The sequence below is a fragment of the Ruditapes philippinarum genome, unplaced genomic scaffold (genome assembly GCF_026571515.1).
Source record: "Ruditapes philippinarum isolate M1 unplaced genomic scaffold, ASM2657151v2 ctg452_1_1_1_1, whole genome shotgun sequence".
In the NCBI taxonomy this organism is placed as follows: domain Eukaryota; kingdom Metazoa; phylum Mollusca; class Bivalvia; order Venerida; family Veneridae; genus Ruditapes; species Ruditapes philippinarum.
This window is the reverse complement of record NW_026859349.1, coordinates 15586-28504: the sequence shown is the minus strand read 5'-3', so window position 1 is coordinate 28504 and position 12919 is coordinate 15586. Positions and strand designations below refer to the sequence as shown.

Sequence of the window (12919 nt, the reverse complement as noted above, 5' to 3'; positions counted from 1 at the left end):
ATAAACCACTAGTGAAATTTATAAAATATAATTTTCACTGTAGCCGGACTATATCTGAATGCGGATGAAAAGAAAACCATAACTAAATGGAATAACACGCAGAAATAAATGCCGTCATACGTAAATTTTGCTTCTTTGGGAAAAGAAAGTCGATGTCATCATACATCATTTTAAAAATGTAACAAAATTAGAGAAATTTAGCAGAACTATATTTCAAAATTGATGATGTGACGTCATGATGTGATGACGTCACAAAGGAGAATGCGCGACGTTACGCGGCAAAATCAGTAAAAAATACTTAAAATCACTTAAAAAGCATGAAATAAAAAGAAAATTTATTTTGTTTTACATATAGATTGAAATATATTTCATTCGTGAACACCAGCTATTATATTTTCACTCGTGGCTACGCCACTCGTGAAAATATTGCATCTGGTGTTCACTCAGTGAAATTATATTTCGATCTTACATGCAAAACAAACAAATATCCTCTATATATCCAAATGTTTTTGTTGATGCATTTTGTGAGAAAGACATCCTCAAAGAGAAAGTTTGATCTCACACCTGGTCCGTGGTTGAGAATCAAATCCATCCCTTTCATCAAAAACTGTTTCTATGGCCATACAAGGTTTTTGCCATAGACAGCAGAACACAACTTTTGTTTGCTTACTAGGATATGTTTTCGTGTGTAAATGGTATCAACTTTAAATGTTTTAACTCTTACTTTTTGTTTCCGTTCCATCTGTTACTTTCCTACCAAGTGCGACATTTAGCGTCAAGGGGTTGCGACATTTAGCGGCAATCGATTTTTGTGTGACATATAGCGGCAACGTTGCGACATTTAGCGGTAGGCGATTGCGACATATAGCGTTGATTGCGACATATAGCGTCAGCGTTGCGACATTTAGCGTTAGTTGCGACATATAGCGGCGTTGCGACATATAGCGTTGCTACAACCCTCTCATTTTTTAAAACATAGATACCCTCAAATTTTATGTGCGTTAATCGCTAAGTATGTAATATTTACATAAAAGTAAGAAATATTACATACATACATAACGATTAACGCAAATAAAAGCATATGTCGTGCTTGAGGGAACCTATGTGCTTAAAAATGAGAGGGTACCTGTGATATAAAAATTCAAATGAAGAGAGGTAGCCCGTGCCGCTACAAAACCGAAAGTAGGGTGTTTTTATGAGTTTTATATTTATTTTTGACAATATACTGCCATTTGTCCGAAGATGATATGTATATGAACATATTAAATATATATGATGCATATATAATCAAGCCACTGGTTCATTTCAGCCCGAAAAAAATATGTCGAGGTGATGGGCGAGGCAAGACATGTCGATTTTTTGTAGCTTATTGTGGAGTTGCAGTACATGAAAATCGGGCACATGACAAATAGCACATACTAGTAACTAAAACATTCTAGTGTTCCGTGGTATACATCTTTTCTACGTGTCATACCTCCTTTCCTTATTACAATGAAATATTACTGGATTGTTATCCATCGCTGGTTTGTTTTCAGCAGAGAATGGCCTGTGCATGTTCAAAGAGGGTACCGTTTGAGCAGTTTTCGCAAAGAGGGTACCGATATGGATATGCACACAGCGGTTACGTCATGCTTTGCTACTTTAACTTTTCTGTACTGATCAGGGGAAGTAACCGCTGCAGGGAGTTTGGAGCTCTGGATGACCCCGACAGAGCCCCGGTGGATTGAAAATTCGCGAAAATGAGAACGTCGATACAAAATTTTCATTTAATATAATATATATTGTTCCAGAACAATATTTCATGATGATTTTCTGAATAATCCTTATGCAAGACTTGACAGAAGGGAAATGAGGAAGGGTTTTAACACTTTGAAATCATCGCAAATTATCGTGATTCTTTTAAATGAACTTTTTTTGCGTGCTTTAACCGGAACTTCTAGCTCATCGTCATCTCTGGGGCTCGCCGTCATCCTCGGAAATTTCTGCACTTCATTTTCGGGCTCTACCGGCATTATCAAACCCCAGATCATCCCCGGTTTGTGCCGGCAGAGCTACGGTACTTCGCCGGTGGTTCCCGACAGAGTTTTAAGCCCCGGTCACATATTCACGGATAATGCCACGGAAGAGCTACGGTCTAATCGTTCACGGATTACTTCGGAAGTATGAAATTCCGTAGTCAGCTACGGTTCCAGTACGGACACACAACGGTATGAGTACGGAGTCCGACGGCTTTATCACCAAAAGCCCGCCGGAGAGACACGGATTGTTACGGACCGACACGGTTTGATACGGAGCGACACGAATCAGGACGGACGCACTACGGATACACTACGGTCTGCTACGGTATAAGCACGGGTTAGTATGAACAAATACGTAAATGTTATTCTATTACTTATGAATTGTAGTACGATATTAATATAAATTTACTTCTATGCATGTCATCAAGCAGCTCGACCACTGCCTCCGCATTCTGAGCCATTTCAATATAAAGTTGCAGCCAGTAAATGGCAATTATCATTTATTGAATGTTCCCGCAAATATGTCTGTTTTTAACAAGAAGGTAGTATTTATACCCTTGAAAAAGTACATGATACTTCATTCATTCGTACTAAACAGTGGTGGACCGTACCATTCCGTACCATTTCGTGTTGCAACGCAATTAACCGTATACGACCGTGCTAATATCCTTGCCTCGCCGTAGTACAGCGTAATACGATCGTGGCTTTCCGTGACAATGCCGTATTAATCCGTATTAAAACCGTAGCTTATACGTAGGGTAACCGTACAAATACGTAGTTCTCCGTAACAAACCATGGAAATCCTTGACAAGTTGGTGGACTACGAATCAGTACGGACTTGTACGGTTTTCGTACGGACCAGTATGTATCAGTACGGTTTAATACGGTCTAGCAGGGATACACTACGGTTGATTTTTCCGTAGCAAATTTGTGTGCATGTTCAAAAATTGTCAAGGATCGCTACGGATATACAAGGACTACTACGATTGATTTTACGGTTACAATACGGAGAGCTACTGACCAGTACGGGTGGCTACGGACGATGCTGGAAATAATCCGTGGCTCTTCAGTGGACGTATTCCGTGAATATTAAGAATGAAACCGGCAAAGCTATATTTTCCGGATCAACCCGGTGAAATTAAATATTTTATTCCATCCGGGGTCGAATGTCGGATGCTCCCCCATTGCCGACATAGTTACGGATGTACTCCGGTTGTTCCCGGTCGTACCCCGATCGTTCCTGGATCGCCCCGGAGTGTTGATCACAACATAGTCATAAATCAACAAAATGGCAAGAAAAGACGAATAAAGACAGTGATAACCGTGCACTCCAAATAATACAATAAAGTTTTACTAATCTAAAATCCAATTAAAGTTCTTAAAATTGTCAGTACATTCATTAACATGTACTTCAAAGGACAGAACGGCTAAATTGTTTTTGTTCTTAATGATGTTGATTTTGCTCTAACTGCAGTTGTTGTTTTTATAGTTGTTTTTCTTGTTGCTGCTATTGATGTTGATGTTGTTGCTGCTGAAAGTGTTGTTGTTGCTGCTGCTGCTGCTACTACTGTTGTTGTTGTTGCTGCTACTGCTGCTGTTGCTGGTGATGTTGCATTTGTTGTTGTTGCTGCCGTTCCTGTTGTTGATGCTGATGCTGCTGTTGTTGCTGTTTTCAGTATTGGTACTATTAAGTTACATTACCATAGCGCTTCAGATTCGGAATATTTGTGTGGTGTTTCTTACAAGTTGGGGAAAGAATAAGATATAAGTTTTGCCATCATTAATTCTCTTGCTGAATATAATCAACATAGTAACAAGCAGGTAGTTTTGATAGGCCTTTTCATTCTTCTTATTTTTTCTTTCCCATTATTCCTGACGCGGGATAGATTTTCTTTTTCTTATTTTCTGTAAAGGTGTCATCAATATATTTGGGTACCCTTTCTTATTATGGCCAACTTACGGTTATAAATATGCTTAAAACTGACGACATGATATATTTATTGCAAGAAGCGTTGATACCTAAATTGTTGCATGTCAAAAGAAAATTTGGAGAAAACTGCCGAAAACTGCATTGTTACCGTTTGTTAGCTTTTGCTTTTAATTTATTATCTTTCAGACAGCAATAATCTTGCAACAATTTAATCCAAAAATCTTGTATGTGACAAACTATCCCAGGTTATATAAGTTATACCTTGCATTGCTTTGATGTTGTATTTTGTACTGGATTCTTTTCGGACAAGAGAGAAAAGTTTAAGCCGATTTGATTAACAAGATTAACTGCCTGAGATCAGCGTAAGGATCGTGGGGATTAAAGTTTAATTACGTTTGAACTTTTTGACATAGAAATATCGTTATCCATTGTTTCCACTCGATTTTTAAATTCTTTAATAGTATTGTTGTGTGTTAGTTCACATGTACTGATTTCATTCTAACATGATTAAGGTGTCGAAAATTTAATAACATTTTGCATTTGTACTAAATGACAAATTTTCCGAAAAAGCTACGTGTTACGGATTGTGTTCTGTCGGTAAGTTAACAGTATTCTTTTTTTATTGCCATGAGCAAATCTTAGTAACAGATTTGAATAGTTAACACTATATAGAACTGCAACAAAAGAAATCACTGTTTTCTTAATTGTTTCCATACAGTGGTAAACTTTAAGATTGAAATGGGTGTTGATTACAAAAATCATATTGTATAGATTTACGCTTTATTGCTCTTCTTAATTTTTTTCTAATGTAAAGTTTAAAACTGAATTTTGTTCCGAGTTATCATGCACTAGGCAGAATTTAAACAAGGGGTATCTTTAAAAAAGATACTCGGCAGAACTAAGTCTGAAGTAAATCCTATAAAATCAAAAAAGAAGTAAATAAGAACCACAAACAAAACAATCAATTTCGTACTCCATTTCGTACTCCAGTTCATTTTTATAGCTATGTGATTCTTTTATTCTTATATTATTTTGAATGTCGATTTAATTTTAAGAAAATCGTTTGAGGAATGGATTTTCAATCGAAATATTAATAGAAAGTAATAAATGACAACGGTTTGTTGATACAAATCAACGGACTTGCAACACCGTTTGAAATAACTAAAGAAAGCTAAAATGTGAAAAAAGGACCCGAAAGTAAGCTTCCTAATCTAAAAATACTTTAACAAACATTTATAGTAAACAAACTATTCAATTGTTAGAGGTAAATAAATACTTAAATTAATATGAGCCGCATCATGACAAAACCAACATAATGGGTTTGCGACCAGCATGGATCCAGACCAGCCTGCGCATCCGCGCAGTCTGATCAGGATCCATGCTGTTCGCTTATAAACCCTATAACAAATAGAGAATCTGATAGCGAACAGCATGGATCCTGATGAGACTGCGCGGATGCGCAGGCTGGTCTGGATCCATGCTGGTCGCAAACCCATTATGTTGGTTCTGTCGTGACGCGGCTCATTTGTAAAAAATATGAAAATTATAAACTTTGTATCATTGTCACAGAAAGAACTGATAATACCGGATCAGTTCGTTTTGTTGTGTGCTTTTCGCTATTTTCATGCGCATGATTTGACGTAATTGTTAGTGGTGGTTTCGTTAATTTTGGACAAAATTTATAATTTATTAAAGCAGCGTAAAATAATCTGTAGGAGGATGCATGGTTATATAGAACTTATAACTAGTACGAGAAGGCATGGTTAAACAAAACTTAAGTGTCTGAAATTTAAAACTCACGAATGTGATAGATCGTTTCCAGAACTCCTTCAGATTAATTAAAAATTAGATGCGTATACCATGTCAGAAAAAATCCTTTATGTTATTTTATGATCAATTTCAGATTGTTATTTTAAAATGACCAATGAAATTTATACATATAGTCAGTTCTTCCCTGTAAATTTTACAGGAAGTGCAACTTAAAACATACGAAAACAAGGTTAGCTTTTAATAAAGCTAGTAGCGACTCGCTTCGTAATTTTTTTCCAGGGATGTGTTTAAATGTAAAAATGACAGTTCTGTAAGCTGAAGAGACTTCAGCGAACATCAAAATAAAAGTGACATATAAATTTATGGAAGCCAGTTCTCTCAGTTTAACAAAGAGGAATATGATAATATATATGAAGATGCACGTAAACAGATAGAATGAAGTCCCTATGTCTATGCACATTTACTATATGGCCTGTTGACCTTGACCAAAAAATGTTAGATAGGTGGAATTCATAAAGAATTGTCTCTATATACGAAGTTAAGTTGTAATAATGTTATTTAGAATTGGAATGGGTTACAGACACAAGTCCTATACAGGAATATATTACTGAAGAACTCTCTTGGGTTTGGGCGAATTTAGATTCATGAGGCATGATTAACATTTGATTTGTACAAGTTCTCAAGGCATTGGTACATATTCAATATTAAAGCTGGAGGCATTGAAGTTTATATCAATAAGAATTAAACTTATTTTCATAAAAATTATGTCCACTTCATCTTGGTATGTGAAACATTTTAAACAAATGGATATGATGTAGATACTAAATTTTAAAGTGGTCAACTAGGCAATACCACATGCCAAATATTTATGGTTTAGGCATTAATAAGGTATAAAGGTGTGCGTATGTGTTTCTATATAAGACGTGTCCTTGACCTATGTGTAGAACAATATGAACAAACATGAAAGAGGACTCCTGTAGTGTGGTTAATGTGCAGTCATTGGTTTCATAGATATCATTTAAAGAGTAAATATGAGTATATTGTACCTTTAAAAATATTAAAACAAACGTTTAAATAGGACAGATTATCATTTTCCCTATGAAATCATTACGATACGTGTACAATATTTTAAACAGAATATCTTTGATCTAACATATCACATTCAGAAAAGCCGTATTAACCCATTACGCGATATACAGCCTTTTTCACCCCCCTTTTTTGTTGTCTCAAATGGTGAAAAAAATGCCTTTAGGTCCCCAACACATGTTTTTGGTTGAGAAATGTTGTTCAAAAAAGTGACCACTTTTTCGGCGCGGCCCCCAACCAAAAGATATATCAGGGGGTTGCCAGAAGCGGGATGTGCCCCCTTCTGTTTGAGGGGTTTGAAGGGGGCGGCAGTCCCCCTCATCGCTAAATTTTGGACTTGTGACAGGCTAAAAATGACCCCAGATCGATCATAAGGTAACGTGTAACCAACGCTGAATAGCATTTGACTCTATCTCAATCCATTAAGATGTTGCATCACTTTGAAATCAATTTTGATGGAAAAAATCTTTTTTGTTATCAATTACTAGTATGTTAAGTATATCTTATGATCCTTTCTAAAAATAATATTTAAATACATGAACATAAAAATAAGCCAAATATTATATTAACAAAAACTTTGATTTTTTTCAATTAGGCATGTAATTACAACTATTGCGATTTCTGCATTTTAAGTTTGTTAATAAATAGCTCTAAATATATTTAAATCTTAAGTTAAATTAATTTACCATTCATTACATACAATAAAAAATAAAAAGTTATCGTTTAATCGCCTTTCATCAACACAAATATAGTGTATTCCTTTTCCCTATATATCTAATACTATCCCGGATCCCGGATCCTGTGATTTTTCCCCCACCCTAAATACCGGAAAGGATAAAATGACCGGAAAAAAAAGAAAAAGAAAAAAAATGCACTGAACCAGATGTACACTTATGTTTATTAACCAAACGAAAACTTATTACAGAGAAAACAGGTGAAATCGCTAAATCAAAAGTCAGTGTAAATATAATTTATTGAAACAAACATTTTAATCATCATTATATCTTTGCGCTCAAAGCAAAACTTGCTGCTTTTCAAAAATGGCGTGAAAATTGAAGGTTTTTGACGCTATGTTAGATCACGGATTTATATTACAAATAATACAAGAAAAGTATTGATGCAAAGCATCAAAGGGCGTCCAAGCAAGAAATGCAGCAGGTGCAGATGAACTAGTAGATATATGATGATAAACTGTTAAATGGTTCATTGGTTTTTACCAGAATTGTATATCACTTATGAATGAACGAACGAAAGACATTGTTCATTATTTATAAATTTGATTGGCATTCTAGAAATTAGAATATTACTTGTTATTTCTTTATGATCGTGATTATTAATAGCAACGGATATACATGTATACAATCATTTATAATCCATATGAGTAACGAATGATCAACACCACACTTGTGTAATTGTCCCTTATTATGTTACCGCTATTAGCGAAGACCCCCTCTTAAGGTATCTGTTCACAATATGACACTTGTTATATTACCATGTTGATCATGTTGAGCATAAATGTTTATTATACACTAATTGTAATATCTTTTTTAATAAAAAAAAACCACAGATTTTATGAATATTGTTTACTTTTCTTTTTTGTGTTTTATGCACTATTTTAATACTGAGTTTTTACGTTTACTACTCTTTTAAGAATTCAATTGTCATAATGACCGACGATTATAAGTCAAAACTTAACTGGAAAAATCAGTAAATTATGGTTAATCTTTCAATATATAATATTTTTTATTCTTAAACCATATAAATGTACATTTGTATTTTTCTTTATCATTTCTTAAATTATCAATCAATTGAATAATTCATAAAATCTGATTTGTAACTTTGAATAATTCCTCGGCATCTTTACTAAACACGAATAACAAATTAAATAAAATGTTTCAAAGTTGATAGTGTCATATTAATGCCATAAAAATGTACATTTTTTCTCAATTATTGTACATATTTATTGCTTTTATCTCATATAGATAAAATAGAACATGCGATTTGTGTTGTTGGTTTTTTTTTTCGAATTGTATGTTTATGTATAATAATAAGCAATAATTTTGAGAGTTGATCTGTGTTTATTAATTATTGTAACCAAACTAAGTGACAAACATTCATTTTGAAAAAAAAAGCTTATTTATCTGTAAAATATTTTTTCTGTTCTGTAACGATATTAAACATCTACTCCAAGACCGGGAGAGACCGGACAATAAACGTGTGGTACTATTCGCCCCCGGTCAAAATAGACCGGTAGAGACCGGGAATTACCGACAGGAGTACATCCCTCTATAGATAGATTTTCGGAATATTTAGGTCATTAACTCATCATTCTATTTACAGCTTTCGGAATAACATACCATAATAATCCACTGTGTACTACAAAATGATAAATAAAAATACATTGAAGAGCGCGATTTATTGACGGAAAAGGTTATTTAATTTGAAAATGTTTGTATTGCGAAATTCTCCAGTTCGCTATTCATTGTACATATCGCGACTAATTAATAATCAAGCACCCTCATACCGATCGGAATGATCGGCTTTTATTATGAACAACTTTAAAAGGCTCGAGAAGTTGCTGTCGCCCTTTCACAAAATCTGATTTCATTACATAAAAGGCGCCGCGCTTCGGCGCGGACGCCAATAAATCCGTGGTTAGATTAAATTTGATTGGCTAAATAATTTTGGATTCCATCCCTGACAGATAAATTTTGTAGAAAGCTGGAAGCAAAGCTTCGATTAAATTTTTGGATGGATTCGGAGTATAAGGTTGTTTCTCAGTAAAATCTTAACGTAATACCGCGAGCCGGCATAATTAAGGGGAGATAATTAAAAACTATCATGTAAAGCACAGTGATAACCTCCCTTGGCGGTCTGTACTGACAAGGGGAGATCACTGCGTACTTCTCACAAAGGTTACGTCACGCTTTGCTACTCCACTGAAAAAAAATGTGACGATAGTTGTGTCATGTGACAAAAACATGGCGGCCAGTTTCAGAACGCCAAGGATTCCATATCCAACTGGCAGATTTATAATTACATCCTTATCAGATAAAATATGTCCATAACACTCAATTTGTTTACACTTTAAAGCAAGTGCCGGATCAAAATCTTTTGCACAATCGTTCAGTCAGTCGTTGTTTACTACACATACGGTGTCACAGTGAAAATTTCTTTCGTTATTTTAACAAAATAATTTTTAGAAGTATATTTTTTTTACATTCTTGTTCATTAATCATAACAATTTAATGAAAGAAAACTAAAATGATATAAAGTATTCTATTTTAAAATTAGAAGTGAAAGAAAAATATATTCGGCTCTCTGAAGCCGAATTTACTTGCGGTGGCAATGGTTACTGTACTGATCAGGGGAAGTAATCGCTGCGGGGAGTTTGAGGAGATTGCTGTTTTAGCAGTTAGGGGCAGGTAATTCAGGCGAATAAGAAAATTGTAACAGACAAACCGTTAAAGCACAACGTGACTAAAAAATGATGAAAAAAATTTCGTTCGTCCTTCGAAAAAGCATACAAGCGTTTAATACTATTTATCTACTTTAGAGTATGTTAAAATTGCATATCACACGAAGAAAGGGATGCTTAATGTGAATAAGTTGTCATGAAATTCGCAATATGTTAGCAAAGTGGTATTTTGACTTCCATACAAAATACTAAAAACACTACATTTATGTTTAATTGTACCTTAATGCCAAAAACAAAAGAAGCAAGTGATTGTTCAGCTAAACAGCTAGTGAGTAACTGTCAAGAAACTATGACAGGACACATGAAAAGGTTTGAAAAAAAACAATAGTATAATCGTATACTTTAATGATGATAAAATTACAACAAGGGAAAATGACTAACGTTGTAATACATGCTCTTTCCCTAAATTATCTTTCTTAATTTCAGGGAACAAAAACCATTGGAATTCCGTTGCTGCGACTTTGTGCATTTCAGAAAAATATGAAGCGAAGATGTGCTATTTTTGTCGGTATGTGTCTATCGTCTTTCTGTGTAATCGTATTCATCACCGGATTAAATAGAGATGACCAAATTTTGCAATATTTCGATAAATATAGTATCAATAAATTTAAAGAATTGAAGAAACAAGCGTGTGTTCACCCAGATTTGTCCATATGGAACGATTTTGACGTAAGATCTGTCAGTAACAAAAACGTAACATGTGGAAACGCAGACGACGAATGGGTGTATACCGGAAATGGAAAGTTCTACATTTCTTCAGTGGCAGTTAAACGATATGGAGAGATAAACTGTACATATATACCAATTAGTAATTTTAACGACAATTATAAACGGCTTAAACCTATATATCCAATGCTTAACAACAGTGATCTTCGTACAGACGCATTCAAAGTTTTGTGCAAATCCGCCAACGGAAGTAAGTACGACAATTATCATGCATGTATTTCAATAAATAAACAACCCACTGCAAATCAAAGTGAAATATCAAATGAAAATAAATTCAACGTTATGATCCTCGGTCTAGACTCTTTCTCTCGACAAATGTTTCAACGACTTTTGCCGAAAACTCACGAGTATTTTACAAAAACATTACATGGTTCCTTACTAGAGGGATACAATATTGTTGGAGATGGTACAACGCGAAATCTAATGCCAATGTTTACTGGAAAGCGCATGACTGAAATACCGGAAATTCGACGGGGTTTTCCAGGAGCAAGACACGTAGACGAGGTTCTAGATTTCGTGTGGAAAAAATATGAAAACAATTCATATGTTACACAATGGGCCGAAGATTATCCGATGGCTGGTGCTTTCTTCTACAGGGTACTAGGATTTTCTAAACAACCTGTAACTCACTATATGAGGCCATTCTTCCTGTCTGTTGGAAATACGATGAAACATGACTACTGCATAGGTGAAAGGCCAAGTTACAAAGTGTATTTAGATTGGATTAAAGAAGGATTAGAAACAAACAAAGGAAAACCATTTTTTACGTTGGGTTTCATGGCAAGATATAGCCACGATGGTTACTTGCAAATGCCAAAAATAGATAATTATAATGTTGAATTTTTAAAATATCTTTACCATAAAAACATTCTGAAAAATACATTTCTTATATTAATGAGTGATCATGGTCGTCGTTTCGGGTATTTTCGAATGACAGAACAAGGCAAACTAGAAGAAAGACAGCCCTACTTCGGTGTATTTATTCCTCCAAAATTCCGAAGAAAATTCCCCAAAAGATATCGAACATTTCTGGAAAATACAAAGCGACTTACTGTTCCCTCAGATATTCATGAAACCCTTCTTGAGATCATAGGGGAAACAGGTAACCATACAAATATAAATAGAACAATTTACTCGCTGTTTTCTCAAATTCCACGAGAGCGGACATGCGCAGACGCTGGTATTGAACCGCACTGGTGCGCATGTCTGAAGTCAGAGACTGTTTCCGTTTCCGACCCAAGAGCAATACGATGCGTTCAGCATGCGTTACATTACATAAATGGCCAGCTGAGAAACTTTTTCCTTCTCTGTCACAAACTATCACTGAAAAACATTTTAAATTCAATTTCATTCAAAATAGACTCAAACGTTTTAAAGTTTAAGAATAGTTTAGATGGCAATGCTGATTTTAGTGACATGTTAAACGCTGAGTTAGAGCACTACCAGATTACATTCGAAACTGAGCCAAGTTCAGCGATATTTGAAGCCTCTTTTATTATGGACATGAAGACTTGGGATATTAAATTGCACGGAGAGTCGATTAGCAGAATAAATAAATACAATGATGCACCAAAATGTATCGAAAAGTTTAGGCCAGATCTGAGGCCATATTGTTATTGCCGAATTTGATACATGTATTAACAAATGAAATGGTTTCCTGCGGTGAACATTTTAATGATATAAAGATATTTCATTTAACTATTTTCAACATTTTTTTTTTGGGGGGGGGGGGGGGGGATCAACGTTTGTATCAGGAATTTTGTTGACAATTGAATAAACGATCAATACAGAAGAAGGTCTTTGGAAACTGGTGACCATTGAAGATGGGAAAAGGTCGAACATAAAACAATTATTTCTTTTTAAGAAAATGATTAAATAGGACTACCATTATATGAATCATTCCGAGCAAAA

General features: G+C 34.8%; 1 protein-coding gene across 1 annotated transcript; it reads left to right on the top strand.

The window, feature by feature from the left end:
• Positions 1–10726: 10726 nt before the first annotated feature.
• LOC132756151 (uncharacterized) lies at positions 10727–12682 on the top strand. Its single transcript, XM_060747145.1, has one exon. The coding sequence runs from the start codon at positions 10763–10765 to the stop codon at positions 12635–12637; it is 1875 nt and encodes a 624-aa protein (XP_060603128.1). The 5' UTR covers positions 10727–10762; the 3' UTR covers positions 12638–12682.
• Positions 12683–12919: the final 237 nt, after the last annotated feature.